The following is a 22,032-nucleotide window of genomic DNA, read 5'->3' as shown; positions in this document are numbered from 1 at the left end:
AGGGGATCTTCTGGCCTTTGATGAAATCTCTCTGTTCCTTAACTCTGTTTAGAGCAGCAGTCATTGCCATAATATTTACATCTATAGGAACACACCTCTCCAACAGCACATCTCTCCAGTGCCATTAAAACAGCAATCACAGCAGTGGCATATATAATTTTTAACATACATCTCCACCGACACTTGATGTTTTCAGAACATAGCTTTCTTTGTGTTTTAGGGTGATGGAGAGTGGGGCAGGAACATGAAAACTGCATGGATTCTTTCTAGAACATGAATTCTAATTCCTTTTGTTTCTTCTTAGATATTAACACAGAAGCAGATCATTCCATCTGAGCCTCACAGAAGAACCATGGTAACCATCCAGAGCCATGCTGATTTCAGTGGGCTCTTATGTCTGTCATCCCAGCATAAATCAGAGCTGTCATATGGGATTTCCAAATCTGAAATATTATGGCCTTTGGATGTATATATATTGTACAACACAAATAAAAAAATGCCCTAAAATTCAGCAGGAGGGAGTGGAAACATCCTAATGCAGAAACATACTTATAACGTTATCCTTTCCTACAGGGAAAAAAAGCCAAAACAAAACAAACCAACCACCACTCCCCAACAACACTGAGAATACAGATTGAGTCAGTCAAACTTGACAAACTTCTTTGTCTAGCTCCTTTACAGGAAAGACCAGAAGCTTTCAGATGTGCCACAGCACAGACTTGCTGGAGATTGTGTGCTGCTATGGCCCTGCTGGAGCCCCATCAGCATCCGACAAGCAGCAGTGGGCTCTTGCTGGACAGAGTAATTGCTGTAACTTTTGGGTCACCGTGGAACACAGAAGTGAGAGTAGCAGAACCCATTTCAGGCTTTGGTCTGGGTTTTGGCACGATTTCTAACTGCCATTTGATTGGGAATAGAGAGAGAATTTGGTTGGGAATAGAAAGAGAATATCAGCTCAGTATTACACAGCCTTAGAGGGAAAAGGATCTTTGCAGAGCAATTTATTGGTAATTGGCACATTATCAGTGAAGTGTCTCACTTTTCTTGCATGCAAACACTTATGAGCAATTACACTTATTGCTTTTTAGCTTTACAACTTATTTTTACTTTACATTCCTTGGAGGCTAGCTCCAGTGATGATGTGATCTTGGAGGGAAGTGCTGCTGGGGGTGTGTAGGGCTGTTTGCCTCCATAGTGAGCGAGTCAGAGCTGTGCAGGTGCCCTGCACAAAGACTGAACTAGACTTACTGCTCATTGCCCTTCCACTGTCAGTCAGCTCACTGATGTCCTGGAGCACTTCCTCTAGCTGCCTGTTACCTGCCCATTTGCTTCCATGTTAGAGATGCCTCTGCCAAACCCCTGCCTGACCTTCACTGTCCTTAAAAACCCAAACAAGATGTATAACACAAACATACATATCCATTGCCAATATTTTTCAACCCTTCGGTACAGGTGCTTATGTACCAGAAAGGGCATAAACCCAGAAACTGTGTTTAAGTAGAGTTTATGCAGATGCCCTCTCTCATGCAGACAGAGTAGCTGAAATAGCAACATGCTGTTCACAGCAAGGGTCTATTCACACTGTTTTCCTAGAAAGTTTGGCCAGTGCACATACATTTGAAACACTTTTTAGATAGAAGCAGCATGTCTGAGAAACTGTGAGGTTCCAAGATAAAAACCCATGAAGATAAATAACACTTGCAGCACACGGCAGCAGTTTATCTCAGAGTATAGAGTCATGTTCATGCCCCTTGAAAATAAAAGTCACCATTAACTAGGATACTGTTACTGTGCTGAAAACAAGAAGGTCCAACCAGAGCCGTGAAAAAGCATGCCATCTTCTAGGGAAAAAATAACTAACTGGGTGACTTACTTCATACAGCTCAAGTGGCTGAGGACTTCTAAGGCCAAAGATCTTGGTCTCTAGTCCTCCTTGTGACTATGGTTTGTATAGACAAATCCATGGGGTTGATACAGAAAGAGAGGCCTGAAAAGGAGAGCCCCAGATGGGAGAGGATATACTCCAGGCAATCCCTTCAGAAACAGAACACTCATCCCTGCTGTAGGAGCAGAAAAATACACACAGCAGGCTGCCACATCCACTCTGTACATGTGGCCACCTCTCTCTGTACAGTTAGTGGGACATAGCAGAACGCTTGTTAATGCTTTCCTAGGGAAAAGGGTAGAAGAGGGCACATTTTCTTTTGCTCCAGTAAGCTTTATAAGAGTTTAGGATGTGAGCTTCATATGGTAACTGCTTAGAAAGGTAGGAATTCTGCCCTGTACTTCTCTGCTCCATCTTCAAAGCTACTGGGAACTCACACAGAATTCAAGTGAAAAGGGGGCGGGGGGGGGATAAAGTTGAGGGTGTATTTATTTGCATTTGCAGGCCACTTTCTGAGCCTTTTCTCTTGGGCTTTAGTCTTGAACTTTTGCGTGTGACTCTGAGCAATGCTTTTTCTAATTTTTAACGTACTGTTATTTAAAGCTCAGGTTTCCATGCTCTCGAGTCAGACTGCAGGGGTGTAGAGCAAACACTGCTGTAAGTTGTGTGATAGAATCACCAGAATGTCAACATATGGTTTGACATAACATTTCACTTTTTTTTTTTACTATGTTTCCAAAGTAGTTCATTCCAGGAACAAATTCCACATGGCCCAATACATCCTGCCATGAGAGTGCCCTGCATTTTCCCCCTTACATTGTGGTATGCTGGTAAATATTACATCTGCAGAAGGCATTTTCCCATAGTGCAAGAAGGGAAAATTGCCATCTGATGTTGCTGGGACTGTGATGTAGTGTGTACACCATGGCACACAGTCAAACTTCCATGCAACAGTTTATTTCCAGGTTACTGACATTTTATACGGGAACCACTGCATAGTTTTGTGAAGGAACATATGCAGAATCCTTTAAATTGTATAAGAGAAGAAAATAGCTACATTCCCTTTCTCAGTCTGCATGCCTGCTACTTCCCATGCACTTCAAGGGGTTCAGAAGTCTCAGCAAACACTTTAGGATTCCAGACTCATCAAACCTGCACATGATGCATGTTTCTGGATCAGGTTTGTGCATGCAGTGTGTGCTTTGTACAATCTGAAAACATAATGCTGGAATTAATGCTTCTCTGTGCTTTCCATTTGTTGTGTTTTGAATTAATCCTCAATGAGGAGCTTCACATCCAGACATTCTGGTTTCTGTGAAGCATGTGATAATTACACACACTGTTAGCTCAGTAATTGCACTGTTAAGCCTGCTTTAGAGCCTTGGTCTGGAGTCAGGGGTAGGCTTATGCACTGCAAAAGGTGAGTGTCACAGAGAGACAAGTAGCTTGGCATTGGAGATCTCGCAGCCCTCCAGCTCTGCCCTGGGAAGCTCACTCCAGGGTCTGAAAAGTGACTTCTTGCCCTGGTAACTGCCTGCTCTGCTCCTCTGCCTTACCAGGAGAAAGCTGCTTCTGCTGAGCCCAATGCAGCTCACCCAGAAGATGACAGAAAGCATCTGCTCAGTGTCAGCTTTTGCCTCCTCCTCCTCCTTTTCCATTACACTTGTTACTCCAGGTCTCACGTTCTGGCATGAAAGTGGAGATGCTCTCCACATCTTGAGCACATTCATCAGTGTGAGGATCGCAGTGTCTGTCAACATCTCCTCTGCTATACTTGAAAGCACTTTGAAACCCGCACTGGCTGCCTCTCAAAAATCCCACTGAAACACAGATTCACTCAATTCCGTGCTCCGGGGTCATGCACCTCCTGGGCACGCACTTCCAACACACCTCATTGCCTGTGGTCCCAATCCAGGAGCACTTTAAGTGCAGATAACCTCATTTTACCACAACTACAGATCTTAGAGATGCACAACACAGGTTTTCTGCACAAGGTGAACAATTCCCTCCCTTTTAAGTGCGTTTTAAAATCTCATTCTTTCATCCAGTTCATGTGCAGCCACACAAATACCTGAATCAGGGCAGAAATGAGCATTGGGGCATGATGGGGACTTTGAAGGCAGCTTTTCTCACCTATTTTTGCTACCAAGGGACACATAACCTCAGCTTCTGCCAGGTTAATGGATTCACCCTCTGCACTGCTGAGACTCCCCTGCACAAAGCCCAGGAGTATCTGGGGTAGCTACAGGAGTGAGATGCGAAGATTTGTATTCTTCCCTTCTAAGTGATATATGTTTGGCATTCTGGGACAGAAAGGTCAGAATCGGGATTCAAACACAACAAATTCATACATTTTCCCTTTTCTGCCAACATTTACCACCCAGCTCAGTCACTCCAGCCTTGGACACTGGCAAACTGGCTTTGTTACAGACTCTAATCCAGATCTTCCCTGTGGCTGAGATACATCTCCCTTCCCTTTTCTCTCTCTTCTCCCAATTACATCTCCAGCAGCTACAGAGAGCTACAGCATGAGGGATATGTGCTTATGTATTTTAATATGAGAGGCAAAAACCAAATGCAAACACACATCTGGCATAACGTTAGGCCCAGATACACAGGGCCAGTTTCTGAGTGCGAGGATTAGCACTCCAGAAAGCCACTGGTCTGCCTTGCCTCCTGCCACATTCCTGCATGCAAAACACTGGGGTTTGGAAATGGATATGCCATAGATAAAGCCTGAACCTGGCTCTAGCTTTCTCCTTGTATTATGTAGAGTGAATTTCTCCTGCGCTGTGCTTGCTCAGAGGAATTCAGATGCGGAGCCAAAGGGTGCTCCACAACCACTCCAGAACATCATGATTCATCAGATGGCATTTGCAAGGGGCCATCCCAGTGCCTGTCCCCTGGAAAAACCCTGGCTACACCAGAACTCCCTCTGGGTCCCACTCAGGTGGGTCTTCCTAGCAGACACTCATACACTTATGTTGTCTTTTCAGCGTATGACTGCAAATAATTCCAATTTACTCACCTAGAACAGGCTTTCAGGGCTACAGACAAAAATAAAATGGTTTCCATGTTATTTCTGGAAGCTGATGTATTTCCCCCCCCCCCCCACTTTCTCCTTTCCTTTGGGCAACACCTCCCCTTCGCATAATTTCATTAAGATGTATGAACTCTCCAAGACACATACCAGTAAAAGGAGAAGGAAAGCAGCAATCACAGAAAAACCTACCAAAATACCACTTTCCATCCAATTTAAGCAAGAAAAAAAACAGGGCAAAATTCCTCAGCACTGGAAGCATAGGGAATCAGAGCAACCTACCAGCAAGTGAAAGTGGGGTTCTGTGTGTGCAGAGCACATTAGGAAAGGTACTGCTATAGACACTTGAAACAGAGGGTCTCAACACCCCTCGCTGATATCTGTCACTGCCAGTCAGGCGGGCCAAAGCCAAGGCTGCACTGGAACATCACGCTGTGCTGAGATCGTACCCTCCTTTGGCACATACATCACCTCAAGTGAAAAGGTCAGAGATCCTCACGTATTTAAAACATAAAAACCAGAGTGCTAGTAAACAGGATGTGGGGTTTGAATCAAGTTTCACAGCTGCTCAGTCTGTGTTCACCTGAGGATCTGAGGAAGGCTAGGGAAAAGGAAAATGATAGCTGTTGAAAATGAGTCCCATAGGCCTTTAGGGCCCGATTTCTTCAGCAAGTTAAACAGATCTGTAAACTGACCACAACCAAGGTAACATCCCATCTGCCCAGTCTCCCATCCAGCCTAGCAAGGGCTGCACTACAGAAACTGTCTATCGACCTTCACTTATTTCCTTCCTCAGACAACACACAAGCTATCCATTTAAAGCCACTTCCCAGCTGCTCCCAGTCACAAGAAAGCAAAGCTATATATCAGCAACCATGAATACAGCTCTGTCAATTTTAGCTCTCTGCTTAAATCAATACTCTGGCCATCTAACTGATGCACAGGGAATGAAAATTAAATTGATGGTCTTGGATCTTTTTCCAGCAGGCTACTGTGTGCTTCTCAGTGCCACTAGAATGAACGTCACCACCTGGGTCTCCTCTAGGAGAGCTTCAGCAAAGCACTCAGAGCAGATACAAGGACTGACCTACCTCCTCAGCCTTACACCCTCTCCCTGTCTGCTGCTGGATCCGGGCACACTCACTGCTACTCCTTGGCTGAACCAAATGGACAGAGACAGAAGCAACATAAAGCTTGGGAATATTTATCCACAAGCATGTTCCTTTGCTGTTACTCATGTCCTTGTATACCTTAATCCCCAAATGGCACTTGAAGAGCCACATTCTACACTGGATTTGTATCTGCTCTTGTGTATGCCTCAGACAGTGAAAATAAAGGCAGTTTCACTTGCAGGAGTCTGAAGCTATGCTGTTGCCCCAGTAAACATCCCATACACACAGTCCTTCACTGCTAAAGAGAACAGCACCAAAGTGAAATGTCACAGATACTTCTTCTGATCTTAAGAGCTTGTAAAGGGATATTCCTAGAGGAGCTGAAGAGCTGGATTGTGCAACCCTCACAGCTCTGAGCACCTACATGCACAAGCAGCCCATTGAGAAGCTCTGGCATGGAAATGTTCCCACAAGTCTGTGGTTTCAGTAAACTACCAAGTTAATGAAGATGGCAGCATCTCCAAAACAGCCCTGAGCTTTAGAGGGTGCCTTTTTCTGCTAAAGTTAGCATAAACTGACAGTAAACTGATTTCAGGAAGAAAACAGTCCCCACATACTTATAGGATGCTACAGTAGAGTGATTCCTCCAAGGGAGCGGAAGTTTTGCACCAGATTTTGTTAGGGAGGAAGGATTTAGCCAGACATCTTACAGTTTCAAACTGGCAGCACTTCACCCCCAGTGATTCATTTCAGCAGCTCCAGGACAGGCTGTAGTTTCTTACAGGGAAATAACTGGGATTCAGAAACATAGAAAAGACCGCTCTGAATGCCGTATGCCTGTTAATGCAACAGTGATGTTGTAGAGCTCTGTCAGCCTGACTGTGACAAAGAAGCTTCTGCTAGGAAAAAAACACTCAAACCGCAAGCCCAGGGAAGAGAAAGACTGCAGAGATTGTTGTCAACCTTTCAGCAGGTTGAAACCAGAGCTGCTAAGCACAATGGCTTGAGTGTTCTGCTTTCAAAGGAGGCATCTAGAAAAAACAAGCTTCGAATCACTCTGGATGTGAAGCCAAACGAATCAAAACTAACCTTTCCTTCTGGTAACAGAAAGAAGCCCATGAAGAGGGGTCAGGGCAGAAAGAGATCAACTCTACCCCAGCTAGTGAGCAAGCTCGGAGATGTATCCCAGCTTTTTGGAGGATGTTTCACTGGAGTTCATATAACTTTATATAACCCTTTATATGAGAGAGCTTTGAAAGCTGAGCCTTGCAGAGGCACAACAGCCCTGCGAACAGTCAGCACGTTCAACTGCAGGATTTCTTTGCTCTTTGTGATGTGTTAGGACCAGTTCCAGCCTCCTCCTAATCATCACATTCATCTCACAAGCTGTGCCTGACTGCAGTGTTAGGAATAGATTTCCTCTAACCCAGCCTTTGACAGCTGTTTAGCCACTGCCTTTGCGCATGAACTCACAGAAGGGAACAAGACCCACATCTCCAAATGTGGCGACTGCAGGAGAGAGCAAGAGCTGCTCTACTTAAGCTAGAAACACCTTTGCAAAGCTCCAAAGAGCTCCAAAATGCTCATCTCGCTCTGCCCCAAAAGGCAGCACAACCCCAGCACGCAGGCAGTGGAGGAGCACCATCTGTGTGTCCTTTTGCACCAGGGCTCTGGAGACACAAGATCAGCAAAAGCAAGGCAGAGGAGGACAGAGGAGATATCTATCACAGAATCTATCCAGCAGCCTGTAATAAAGCTGTCTCGATGGAGGACTTGCAGCTGTGCCCGTAGCTAGCTGCTACGCTCCGGGCTCCAGGGCAGGAGCAGATGCTGCTGTTGCAGTGCATCCCAAGGGGAGGAAGGAGGCCTGCACAGCACACAGCAGCCCTTCGCTCTCCACCAGGCCATTCTGTGGGAGAGCCTCCCATTTTGACAGCAGAGGAGGTGCTGCAGATCATAGGAAAAGCAGGGCAAAAGGCAGGGCCATGCCATGGCAGAGGTGGTTTCCATGTATTCAGTAATGCGCCCGGGAGCTCTCTCCCGTGAACTTCCTTTGCGTCCTCTTGAGACCATGAAATCTCATTGCATCCCCAAGATCCTGTACTGAGGAGTTCCACTGCACATCCCAGTCCCTCCTGGCCACCCTTGGCCTGCTCCACTCTCATACACCAAGGAGCAGTAACTTAGTAACAGAGGCCAGTTAGCTGCTATGTGCAGCAAGGTAAGAAGAGGAAAACCAGCATCTACACACCCTGTCCCATATCACATAGGACTGCCATAGGTTTAAAATGCCCAAGTCCAGTCTGCATCTGTTCATCCTTTAAGCTTCTTTGAACTAAACTCTTGCACAGAGCTAATCATACTGCCAACGTTTTGCTAATAATAGCAGCAGCTTTCAGGCTTTCACAGCCTCACCAAACTGGATCTCCGAGGTCTCCTCCAAGCCAGCCCTTTTGCAGCCTGGTGAGGAGGAAGCAGCAGACTGTAAAGCTGAAACGCTCATTTTGGGACATTGCGAGTCCCACCCAGGCTGTTCACTGGTGTTTCACACCTCACATCATCTGCTGCCAAGCTCCTCTGGGGAAGTCCGCAATTAAAAGCACCATAATGAATGCTAAAAGCATTTAATTAAATGAGTATATTCAGAGTTAAACATGTTGCTAGGGCTGATCAGTGCAAGCACAAAGATAAACAAAGCCCTACAGGCACAAGGACTTTGTCTATGTGCACTTAACCTTTCACAGTGGATGTAACTCCCACAGAGACATCCATTCGGATCCTACCTGCTCTGCCCAGGGAGAGGAGGTCAAGCTTACCTGACTGCCTGGTGGGGAGGAGCAAGGCAGGTTTCCAACCATGGTGCAGCACCGCTGTCTACACGATCATTTTGCAGTCTTTTAACTACTTCAGAAAAGTGATTTAATTAAGGCCTCTTAAGTGCATTTCTAGTTCCAAACTGAAGCCTGGCAGCTCTACCGGTCCTAAACTGGAAGCCGAACGGTCCGCAAGAGAGGATGTGCTAAGGCTCCTTATGTGGTGCCAGTGCGGACTCCTGGAGCTGACCTGTCCAGCAAGGATGTCACAGGATCACTGTGGTTCCAGACCACCAGCACCCAGGGAGAACACCCACGCCCTGAGTGAAGGCTGATGTTTGCAGTGAGGGGGGTACACACTCAGCCATAAACAGCTCTGAAGGTTTGAGGAACTTTCCCAAGTACTAAGAGTATTAATTCACCTACACTAGTGCTGCTTACAGGGACACTGCCACCTCGCACCCGTTTAACACACCCCATTTTAAAGCCCATCTACTTCACTAGATTTTAGTATGAAGGTAGCTAGAAACATATCTCATCCTCCTGGGTCAGATCACGATGGCATTCTATTAGGTCTCAAATACACATCAACACCAACAGCGACCAACTTACAACCCAGATGGCCTTTGCCTTTTGTTAAGCATGCTTCCCAGTTTTAAAGGTTAATACTTGAGGTCCTGAGAGGCACCTGTTTCCTGCTCTATTGTCCATTACAGCCCTCCAGACCTGGTTGTATACTTGGAGCCTCCACTTGCCCAGCATTTCACATCCATAGGACATCCTTGCAGCTACCCTGCAGCATGGGAAGAAGCCCATGGTAAAACTCTCATGATAACAGCCCAGAGGGCTGGAGACCAACCACTGCCTTCAGATACATCCCCTGGACCTCAGAGATGCTGAACACAACCAAGGGCAGCAGTCGCCTGCCCTTGCAACTCAGAGCAGAGGCACCCTGAGCCCGGCTCCCACATGCCATTACAGACACCACTAATGCTACCAAACTTGAGAGGATTGAGAGCAACAGGAGCTACAAACCAAACACACCCAAACACCACACGATGAAAAGCTGACAGAAGGGGTTTAACCTAGGGCAGAGAAAAAATACAGGGGCCATGAAGAAGCACTCACTGCAGAGGGGAATGTGACAATCATCAGGTGCCCTCTGCATCCTTTACAAACAGGGCAAGAAACACATAGCCCCATTCCCACCAAAGATAGGGGAGGCTGTAAAGACACTGGAAACTGCAATTTAAGGATGCTGTGGAAACCCTCTCCTCAGAGGACAGCAGGAAGCATGCAGTTCCCCCAGGCTTTGAGAGCTGGAGGTGAACCAGTCCCAGCACCACTTCCATGTGGCTGCCCTGGGATGGGATGCCAAGAGCCAGGATGGAGCATCAGCCTCCACTGGGCTAGCACCTGCCGCCCAGAGAAGGGAGAATCCCATCACAAGGGGAAGCTGCAGCCCCAAGATTAGACTCTGACCCTGATAGTGCCTGGGGTTTCCCTGCAGAGCTCTGTCAAGCACACAGCCAGGACAGGGGCAGCCCCGGGTATGTCCGTGCTGGGATAAGGGGTAACGGTTCTGCAGGGACCAGCTTATCACAGATACTTGCATGGGAGCAGGAGGAGAGCACATACATAGCAGGCACACAGGCACGCTGAGGCCTATCTGAGATGGGGACAGCAGCATAAAAATAAGTAAGAGTCACAGGGTGCTCCAAGGGGTTGAGCTTGGCTCTAGGCAGGAGCAGCTGTAACTCGCACTCCACATTCTAAGCCATCTTTCTATAACTTCTGACATTTCAACCTGGGGACGGGGGCTCCACCTCCTCTTACAACCCTCCCTTCCCCCCCCCCCCCCCCATATTCTGCATTTACTCCCATTATCATGCTCCCCATCTTTCAGACATACTGCTTGGCAATAGGTCACATTCAACCATGCCCCCTTTATTTTGTAGCTATGTAACCTTATGCGGCATCTCCCATAGGCAATGCCTCAGGAGGGGCAAGATAAATCCAGCCACTCCAGCAGATGGGGGCCTCCATGGGGTGCTGGGAGCAGGAGCCAGGCCTTCTCCCACCCCACCTCTGCTCTCTGGGGCAAACCAGGAACACTGTAGGATGGTGTTAGGGAAAAGGTCTTAAAATCTGCTTTTACAACCACCTGAAGCACCAAAACTACCCAGAACCTGTTGGCAGAACAGCAACGCGTTCACGCATTTGCTCCTAATGGTCTGGGCAACCCAGTCCCAACTCAAGACAGTGTTGTTTATGGGCACAGCGTGTTCATTTTATGGGAACAGACCTGCTCAGTGCTGGAAGACATCCTGCAAGCCACGATGGTGTTAATTTAGAAGATGGCATTCTTCCCAAACAGCCATTATTAAACCAATAACCCCACATTACCTCCAGCATCAAGGGGCAACGTGCTGTTGGAGGCAAGACAGAACAAAGGTCCTAGTGGTAGTAATTGCAAAAGGGCTTAGGGGCTGTTCTCTTCAGGGAAGGCAGAGAGATGCAGCCTGGCCACACTCCAGTGCATGTGGTTTGAAAGCTCCTCACTGAAGTTGTATTGTGTTGATGTGCAGTGCTGAAGAGCTGCCGCTTTTGCACCCATGCGTGGCTGAGTTTCAGGCACTGTTTTCAGCATCTCTGCCAGAAACATGCCATCTCTCATGACTTTTATAGTGGAATGGGTTGCGTGTTTGTAATCAGCTCGGAAAATCTGCTTCTGAGCTTAATTCTAAAGCTTCATCTTTGCTACAGAAACAACTGCATTCAGCAACGCAGCTTTCCCCCCCTTCAGCAGCACAGGGAATGATTTGCTGACCTGGGAAACTGGTCTCAGCATAAGCCCTCAGGGCTTTACAACATCAGTGTTGGATGCGTTTGGTTTAAGTGCTGAACACATTGTACAAGCACAAGTGGAGCGCCTGAACTGGGAACTCTTCTCTAGTGCTAAAATGGGCAGTCATTAGGAGAACCCTGTCAATTCAGCAGTAGTTCATGCAACAATTCCATCAGTTCACAGCTGGAGGCAAGGGGCTGATGCCAAGATTAAAGACACTGAGAATGTCTCAATTCTTTCAGTTCTGATAACCTTTAGGATCACCTTGCATGTTCCTACAGCTAACTTGCTTGAAAAGCTTTCATTTAAATACCTTCACAAAATGGCTTCCTGAACCCACCGACCACCTAGGCTTTGCAAGGGCAAGGATGTCAACCACCAGCCTAAGATGAGACAGAGCAGCCCCATGGTTGTGAACGGCCATCACTAGATAATGCAGCTTTTTGCCTGTCTGTAACCAAACTGATGCTAGGTCTCCCTTAGAGCTCTTTTCAAAGGAATCCAAACCTGAGACTGCCCAAGCTGCTTGGGACACAATGCATCCACACAGAAGTCTGTCTCCATCTGTACTTTTGCAAGCAAATAGATTAATACCTTTCTAGTCATTTGACTTGGCCTAAACAGAGCATCAGCAGCTGCTGTTTGACTAAGATTCCAGCTGCACACATTGATAGGGCTCTGCCATGCAGCTAATGATGAGACTGCCTCTGTGCCTCTTGGATTTTTCTAGGACACTTCAATTCTACAGGCTTTGTGTTTTTCACAGTCATTCACACAATAAAGAATCCCCAGCTTAGAGACAGGAAATGTGTATCTTAAATGTCCTTTCCCCCTGTTCTCACCTTTAGCACCTCACATCCCACAGACCCGACAGCGGCCTCATTTTTCACGTGGAAGGGTTACACTCGGGACTGTCAACTTCCTGCACAACTCCCTGTCTGGAGAACTGAGAAGTCTGAAAACCAAAGTCTGCTCCTGCAAGAAATCAGATTGATGGTCAACACCACAGCTACAGGAGCACCTCATCTGCTTAACACAACTCTGAAGTAAAGGAAACACAGTCCAGCCCCTTGCCTTCACATGGCCGTACACCACTGATCTCTGTGCACATCCATGGAAGCAGAATATATAGAACAGCTATTTCTGTAAGTTTTTGATTAAAAATACAGGCCACAAAGCAGATCCCCTGTAACCAGACAAGATACACCAGTGTCTGGGCATCCCCCTTTGCTATGAGAGGGCAGCTCAGAGCTTCCAAGCTATTTATTTAGCAGCAGAGAGCCTTTCATGAGTGTCAGCATCCTCCCTCACACCAAGAGGCCTGATGCCTGCTCAGGACAGGCACAGCACCACAGGAAGCATCTTCCAAAAGGACAATCTATTGGAAAACTAAGGGATCTTCACAGAAATGCGTTGCAGTGGCAGGAGCGAACAGAATGGGCAATTTCCTACTTCCTCTCATTTTGAATGAGTAGAGACATTTTTCTTCCAGGGCCATACATATATTCTGCTAAACTCCATTAGCCAAATTAAAACAGTGTCAGGTCATTTAGATTACGTACATGGAAGAGAATAAACACCCTATCCTGAAGTATTACAATGAGAAACCACACCTACAGGATTTACTATGAGCAGCAACTCATACCTCTTCCTTCTTAGATCATAGTTCTTAGCATAAGATACTTGAAATCAGAGATTTTACTACGTAAACACGCTTTTTCCCCATTAAAAAAATAGATTAGAGGATGATATAAACATCTTATTTATTAAATCACATAAGAAATGCAAAATATATTTCACATGCCTTACATGGAAAGGAGATGAACTTCCAAAACTTTAAAGCAAGACTGTGTCAGTTGACACACAGCAAATGGGAACATTATGAACAGTCACAACAAGGAGGAAGGACTAGTGGGAGGCAGCATGGGGATGATGGGCAGTTCCTCCCCATGCTGAGAAAGCTTTCCTGAAAACAAGAATGGAGTTTATGCTGAGGAAGCATCACAAGCCTGGAATTAACTTTAACACATACTTTTTTGGAGGAAGTTGTCTAGAGAAGAACAATTGGCTAATAACTAGTTGGAACAGCAGTGTAAATCATGCGCACCATACTTCCATGAAGTTGAGATGGGCTTAGGTTTGAACATCAGTAGGAGAATGTGAAAACACCAAAGCTGGATCAATGCACAGCCACATTCTGTGAGACTCCACTATCAAAATAACGGGAAAAGGATGAAAAATAAAACTATTTTTGTAAATATTTTAATTACTTTCTCATTCTCCAACTCTTCCTCCCTCTACACACAATTCTTGGAAGCTGAAATGACACTCAACAGCAAATACAAAGCGTACACCACTAGTATGTTCCACAGGTTTTCTAAAGGGTCAATAGTCCAGCAATTTTAAAGTGATCTATGTGCAAAAAATAAACACATGAAAGAGGGTCTTAATAAAAGGGAAAGAAAAGAGTCCACTGCAGCCTCAACTTCTGCTTGAAACACAGACTCTGAGGATCACTTAGCAGTGAATTTCCCAGTGGATCAGTAACTTCAAGTATGCTGCCAAACCCATGACTTGGTATTACAGGACTGTCAACATCTCAGGTTTACTACCTGCTGGCAAGTGGAAAACAGGCTGTATCCCCAAAAGAAGTGAGAAAACCACTCTTCATAAATGAGTCTTCTGATCTACACAAACATACAGTGCAGGTATGTATCCATTCATACATAGAGACTGCTACCTACAGCTTAGAACAGTCATCCCAGCATGACTAACAGTAAATGATTAACAACAAGCCTCATAAGAGCAGTATTTGAACTGCTCCTGACTGCTCAATGCCCCCAGGCCTAAACTATCCCCTCATTAATAGCGGTGTAAGTCAGGGCAGCTCTGGCACTAGTACAGTAGAAATCACTGTGCATGAGGATTTCTGTGTGAGAACAGCCCCTTGAATTACAGACTAGTTCAGTCCTGACCGCACCACAATAGGGAATTGTGTTTAAACCATGAGTAATCATGTAATCATCTCCCAGCATAGTACTTCTTTTCTGCACGCATGGAATGTAAATGGGCAAGATTTACAACTGATGATTTTGCAGATTTAATGGATTATATTTCTTTAATGGTTCTGGCAATGCAAACTCAGTTACAAACCAAAAACACACCACCACCAAAGAAAACAGCCAAAAAGAAATCCCACGCTCACTGCTGTCTGCTTTTTCCTTTATTTGATGACTTATGTGGCACACAGTTAGGCTTTTCTAACAGTACTTGAGTGTTCAAAACCATCAAACTACTTGGGATGGCGTGGGGGGAAAGGTGTTCCTATGGCGGTGGTCCTATGGTTGAAGTTCAGGTGTGGGAGACAAACCACAATAGGTGGTAAAGCTAAATCACATTTGGGTAAATCACAACTCTTATGCCTCTGTCATCAGTCTAGGAAATGCAGCAGACATCCCAGTTCCTAAGCAAGGCTTGTGAAACAACAATCATCAACTCATAAAATGCCCTGAGTTGAAAACTCAGAAGAGGAGCAAACCATAAGCAGTAAAGTGGTGTCTGATGGCTTTCAAGTCGCCTTGCAAACCAGTTCAAATACGAAAACTACCCCCAACTTGGAAGCCAAGTGGCAGTGTTTCTCCCTTTTACCACCTACTGATGGTGTGGCAGAGGAGCCTTATGGAAACTGAGGGAGAGACCAGTGGCAGGAATGTGACCAGTCTTTGCCAGTGTGAAGTACCAGACACTGGACCACAGCAGAAATCTTACCCAATAACATGAGGTGTTGAGGATGAAGAAGGCAAACACACTTGGCCTGATGCAAGCCACATACCTTAATGCAGGTAAATGGTGGTTCTGATGCAGTTCAAAGCACAGCCAAGCTGGCAAGCTGGTTTCACTGGAGGATGGCTAAACACTAACAATACACATCAACATGTGTTTTGAGTGCTGTTAGGACCATACTGTATACATTTATCATTGTGTTTCCCCCCCCCCCAATAATGCACTAAAGTAAATCCAGACCTTAAGGAACAACTTGCATAGTAAGAAAAGGTCATCAATTTAATCATTTACTTTAAGCAGGCAAGCAAATTTGTAAACATTCAAAAGCGGCAGCATCCATGTTACAAACAATTTAAGGGGAGAGAAAAAAAAAAAAAGGAATTGAGATTATTCAGGTTCATTATCCTCTCCAAAATCTTGGAAATAATCTTTCTAAACACTGCAAACATTGAACACTTGGTTACACCTCTTCTAACCCTGCTAGAGCAGTCCTGCCTCCGCATGGTCTCGCAATCGCCATACTGTTTAGCATATGCCATTTAGAAGTCAGCTACCAGAGAGCACTTCACCTCCACCTAGATCCCATTAGCAAAGGGAATGCTTGTGTCTTGGTTCAACACCTCTTTAACTTCTGAGGGCAGCGCATCAAAGAGGTGATCCTCCACCATGAGCCCGCTTTTCCTGAGAAGCTGACACTGCCCCAGTGTGGCTGGCAAGCGGTCCAAGCAGTTTCCCTTCAGTTCCAGGTGAGTCAGCTGCAGCAGTTGACTTATTTTATCTGGGATTGAGGTAATGCAGTTCTGTCCCAGACTCAAAGTCCTCAACTTAACACATTTAAACAACTGTTTTGGCAAAACATCGACTTTGTTGCCCGTGATGTGGAAATGCTGCAGGTTTTGAAGCAACCCTATTTCCACTGGAATTGACGCGATGGAGTTGTAGCTCACGTCTAAACACCTTAGTTTCTGTAAACTGAACACTGCAGCTGATAAGGATTCGAGTTTGTTATTGGAGAGATAAAGAGACTCCAAATTCTTTATGTGGGTAATGGAGGAAGGAATGTTGACTATTTTGTTGTGCCACAGCTTTAAGCAAGTCAATCTTTTTAAGTGCTGGAAACTGATGATTTCTTCAATTGTGCGTATGCTGTTTGACTTTAAATCCAGTTCCTGTAAGTTAGAGAGGCTGAAGATGGCGTGGGGAATTCTCTCCAGTTCACAGTTCTGCAGTTCCAACTCCGCGACATTAGTCATTTTCTTAAGGCTATTGAGTACCACAAGCTTAGTGCCGTCATTATGAATGACTAGCTTTGTCAGATGTGGGGCCACATCTGTGATGTTGGGGGGGATTTTGGTCAGATTGCTCTTCACATGGAGAATCTTCAGGTGCCTCAACTCTCTGAGGGATTCGAGCCCTATCATTTTATTGTTTTCAGAGTTCAAGTTGCCTATCAAGTACAACTCCCGGAGGTTTTTGAGCAGGTACACCCACGCAGGAATCTCTGCAACATCTGTGAACTTCACATGAAGGCATCTCAAGTGGTCCCGCAGGAAGCTGAATGCAGTCTGCTCAACCTTGGCAGGGCAGTGGCACAGGTGAAGCTCCTGGAGATTTGTCATCTGGGAGATTTTCGCTGGGATTTTAGCTTCAGGAATCAGCTCCAGTTTCAATACATCCAGATCTGTCAGGTCAAACACGGCATCGGGGACCCCAGACAGCATGAAGAGGTGCAACTCCTGCTTGTCCTGGGCATTGCGGGAAACATGTTGCCGCAGCTTCTCAAAAGTCCACTCATGGTTTAAACTGATTTCCCGTAGCTTGTTTTCACTTACCTCTGACAGAAAGACACCGAAGCGCTTGGAATACAACTGGTCGTACTGATCTACCATGTGCAAGAGAAATGCAAAGTCGTTCTTGACATCGGGAATGTCACTGAAGCTACTCTCTTCTCTGACCTTCTCAAAGGAATATTCTTTCAAAGGTATTCGGAACAGCCAGAAAAGGGTGTAGAGGCAGATAAAGCCATAGACACAAATGAGGGAAATATAGCTGATGAGCAGCTTCTTCAACATGTAAGCCATGTTGTGTGTACACTCAAACTGGGTGTAACCAATCAGGTGTTCCACCTTTGGGTTGCAGATGTGTTCAAAGCTGATGGTGTTGACAAAGTTTGCAGTATAGCAGAGAATAAATATGAACTTGACAGTCTTGATGACAGTCTGGCCAACGTACAGCTTGTAAATCAGATCACTGTCCTCCACGTGAGCTCGGAACTTACGCACTTTTTCAAACAGTGCTTTGGCTTGCTCTCCGTCTTTCTTATCTAAGATAGTGACACTGGGAACCTCAATCATTGGCTTGTCAGCTGAAAACTTGAAGCCAGACTTAGTTATCATGGGAGTGCTGGCACTTGGGCTTCCTTCATCACTGCTAGTGGAAACATACTTGGGTAGGGATTGGGCACCAGTTAACCGCTGTTTGTTCTCCTCCGAGTCCTCACATGCTGTTTCAGACAAGGCTTTGGTAGTCCAAGGGGACTCAAAGCATTTCCCTAATATAGACACAAAATGCTCAATTTTTGAGCAAGTCTTGGGATATTTGAACCAAAAATTGCTACTGACTATTAAAATGATAGTATGGATGAGAACAAGATAGGGAAAATACTTAGAATACCAAGGAAGAGCCAAATGATAGCACATCTGGTTAATAAATACATATTGCTGAAAATCCAAATTGGTTTTACGGCCTGAGGAATCTTTCTGTTCCTTTTTCAGCTCCTGGCCTGATTCAGTGGGTTGATACTGAGAAGAGGTAGCTCTGCTCAGAAGTACATCAGGTGTTACAGTAGGGGCACTTCCAAAAGAAACCGTTCCCATTGATGTTACTTCTCCTTGACCAGTGGTTGTTTCAACAGTGGTGAAGTCAGCCTTCCCTGACGTGCTGGGTTGTGGCTTTGTATTTACAGTAGACTGCAGAACTGGCAAGCAGACCACCTGGTCTTTGGTCAGCTGCATGGTTCCAGCAAAAATGGCAACCATTAACATGACAACAGCTAGATAATCCATAAATACATCCCACCATGGTTTCAGGATCCGGTAAGTTGGCTGGATGTCATTGAGTGATGCAACTTCCGCAAGGGTGAACATTCCTACGAGAGAACAGAGACAAAAAATCAGGATGGTTGACTGGTGAGCAGGTTATTTCACCATGGAATAACAATCACACCATGACACACAGACCCTCAGAAGGTTCCCACTTCTTGCTACTGAGCATCCACATTGCTTACCAGATTGATTAGCTCCTTTCCCTTCAGTACCACTGCACAAGTCTTGCAGCTACTCCAAGAATATTTGGCATAACTTTTAATGTGGAAGTTTTACAGTGAGAAACAGTTATCAATTCATTGGGCCTGTATCAATTTTTCCCTGTTTAATTAAGAAATAATCCTTCCTTAGAAAAATCCATCCCAGCCAACCAATAAGAAAACCTCCCACAACTTTCTAGTAACATAATGGAGGAAAACTGATACAGTACTACTAAAAGAACTCTTTTTTTTCAGGTTACCATCACTACCTGGTGATTACAGGAAGCTGGTTAGTCCAGTTAACACAGGAGCAGGCTGCAAGGGTTTCACTTTAAGTTAATGCACTATAATTCCCTTGAAGTTAATTCACTTTAAGCATGAACTGTGAGACAAAGTGGCAAAGCAATCATGTGACAATCCAGACCTCTCCACAGTTTTAAACAGCTTCATTTGCTTCTTGTTTTGACAAAATCTAGAGGATTCAACTTATCAATGTTTTAAAAAAGCAGCTTCCTGTGCAAGCAGGATGTGGTAAAATCATCATTTAGCTGCTGAACTTGTGACCCAAATTTGCCATTTCTAAAGTAAAATGTGCAGCTTGTGTGTATACACAGAGAGGGGAGGAGACAGGATGTACATGATCACACAAAGCCTGACTCCCTTTGGCTGGGAGAAAGCCAGCTTAGCAGAGCACAAGGAGATCAAAGCAGGCTGTATAAAGATGCATCAGATCCATGCAGCATACCAACTGGTACAGACCAGCAACTGGTACAAACCCCGAAGGACAGTGTCGCAGGCAAGGAACACACAACATGATAGATTATTTCTAGCCTATTTTCTCTGAAGATATCAGACATTTCTACATGCAGAACTCAAGTATCAGCCACTGCCTCTATGGTCAAAGGCACACATCAGCCTCTCTCCTGCCCTGCAGCAGCTCCCATGGTGTTGGTGTGCAGGAAAGGCCAGCAGTCACTGCTGGAGAGCCTAGCATGGAGTTCAGGATGAATGCATCTCCTCCACCACAGGGATGAATCCAGCCCTGTCTTCCCAAATGCCCCCAGCAGCTTTCACTGGGAGGATACTGCATACCTAGTCCAGGCTTTGGGAAAGACAACCAGAGGCAGAGGGTTTACCTCACTGCAGCACTCATCCCAACCGGTACTTTGGGCAGAGTTGCCAAAATGTGAAAGTTCAGGCTCAGTTCCTCAGAGAATGGGCAGAAGGAACTTCCATCTTTCTCTGTTTTCCAGGGAATGTCAACCTCTCCTCCCTCATCAGTAACACAAGCTGTCAGGGTCTTACAGCATTCCCAGCTCCACACGAGCAGCCTCCTACCAGCATGGTTTCCAAGCCTTTCCCCACACACCAGCCCAGGGCTGTAGTGGCTTCAGGAGATGCTGAAGGACACAGAGCAGTAACACCCCACAGCTACCAGAGCTACACAGTGCTTTACTCCAAGTTAGCTACAAACTCCCATGTTCTTTACTGTGTCCCAGTGCTTACCTAGACTGAGTCACAGCATGACTGCTTGCCCTAGAATTAACATTTAAATAACATCCATGTGAAGAAGAATAGCATTAGTCATTTGTACTAATGTGAACAGACAGATCCCTCCTTACTCCTAAGGCACAACTGCCACCAGCCCAGGGCAGGAGAACCACACAACCGGATGATCTTAAGGTCCTTTCCAACCCAAACCATTCTATGATTCTATAACAGCAGCAGAGGTGGAAGTTTTTCCTGCATGGATGGGAAGGAGGAATAAAATCACTGCTGTGACAAAGATGGGTAACTGCTACTGCTCGTTCCTCTGCAGCCAGCCTTTTCCTCAACTTTGTACTAGCTGATCAGACGAGAAGTTACTTCACCGTGGTTCGGGGCACAACCTGCAGAATTCCTTTACAGTCTGAAGATGATGGTGCCTTTTAGCTTCTGTCACAAGAACACATGGATAAAGCACCGAAACCCAAGCGTGGCAGATGTGGCTATTCTAAGCGACTGAAATAGTGGAAAAGAAATGAGAGAGCACAAAGTGGTTCCAGGTAGAGACTTAGAAATATCAATAGAAAATCTAAAGCTAAAAATCACCTCTATGAGACCTCTTGTTTTTTACAGACACAGAATGATTTCAAAGAGGTTAGGAGGCACAACAGAGCCCATGTAATCCTCTTTGTGGGAGCTGTAGGCAGGGTGGTGTAACAGGAGCTTTACACGGAGAAGTACCACATTCAATGCTCTAAATATGTCTTTTCTTTCAAGTTACTGATACTCACAGAAGAGCTGCTGTTTTGGCAGAGATTAGCAGTTACAAAACACAAAAACCCCTCTGTGGTATTACTAACACTGCGTCTCATAAAACAGAGGCAGACTCTTTTTTCTAGCTAGGGAAAATCAATTCCAGGAGCTGAAAACAGGTTTCTGTCCTCACGTGCCTAAAACATTTAAATGATCCGAGTCTTAAGAAACAGAGGGAAAGAACGTAAGCCTACACACAACATAAGACATTCTGAGTGACAGGCTGCAAATAAATGTGGTATTTTGTGTCTTAAATCCATCACTACATGTACTGGCATTTGATTTTACTAAATTAATAATCATAGAAGTTAACTTACTTTGGTTTTGCCAGCACTTAGAAATCAAACTATTAAGGATTACTCCAAACAACAGTAGTGTAGTGGGTTTGGGTTTTCTTTATTCCAGGTTAAATTTAAGCTATTTAAAGGAAAAGGAATAAAAAGAAAAATAGACAAAATAAAAATAATTATTTCTTCTGGTGAAAACATACATTTTCAGCCCTTTTCAGGGCTTACAGTGCACTGAAAGGACCTTGATGAGGCTCACTAGAACATGGGGTTTTGACACACTGAGATCTAAACTAGCAAATTGTGGTTCTTGAAGAAAAGTGAGTTTTAATTCCCAATATGGAATTTCAGGACAGTGTCCTTTCTAAACCAGCATATTTTAGTTTAGTTTTAATAAGCACAGATTTTAATTCAAGCCTATTGCAGTATGATCTTTTGGGCTTTCCCCCCCAAAACCCTTTGTCTCCAGTTCTGTAACTTGGATGATGCTCTAGGGTAACATTAGCCTCTCCCAGCTCCATCCATTACTTCCAGCAGTCTACTGGGTGCAGTCTGTCTTCTGGAGGAAAGAAGCAGATAATTCTTTAACCTAGACAAATAAACTGCTCTAAGCACAACTGCTTCTTTCTTAGATTTTAAGTAGAAAAACTTGACATTCTGAA

At 45.2% G+C, this 22,032-nt stretch overlaps 1 protein-coding gene across 6 annotated transcripts in view; it reads right to left on the bottom strand.

Annotated features, from left to right (window-relative positions):
- Positions 1–15,690: 15,690 nt before the first annotated feature.
- Positions 15,691–22,032, bottom strand: part of LRRC8D (leucine rich repeat containing 8 VRAC subunit D) — a 47,730-nt gene continuing 41,388 nt past the window's right edge. For all 6 annotated transcript variants that reach the window (XM_057429299.1, XM_057429303.1, XM_057429300.1 and 3 more), the window contains one exon: positions 15,691–18,629. In XM_057429299.1, the coding sequence (XP_057285282.1) occupies positions 16,057–18,627 (2,571 nt within the window). In that variant the 5' untranslated portion in view covers positions 18,628–18,629 and the 3' untranslated portion in view covers positions 15,691–16,056. The remainder of the gene's footprint in view (positions 18,630–22,032) is intronic.

Source organism: Pezoporus wallicus, unplaced genomic scaffold, assembly GCF_028554395.1.
Source record: "Pezoporus wallicus isolate ANWC-B61680 ecotype Strahan unplaced genomic scaffold, APGP_CSIRO_Pwel_v1 contig_593, whole genome shotgun sequence".
In the NCBI taxonomy this organism is placed as follows: Eukaryota; Metazoa; Chordata; class Aves; order Psittaciformes; family Psittacidae; genus Pezoporus; species Pezoporus wallicus.
This window is presented reverse-complemented; position numbering and strand designations above follow the sequence as displayed.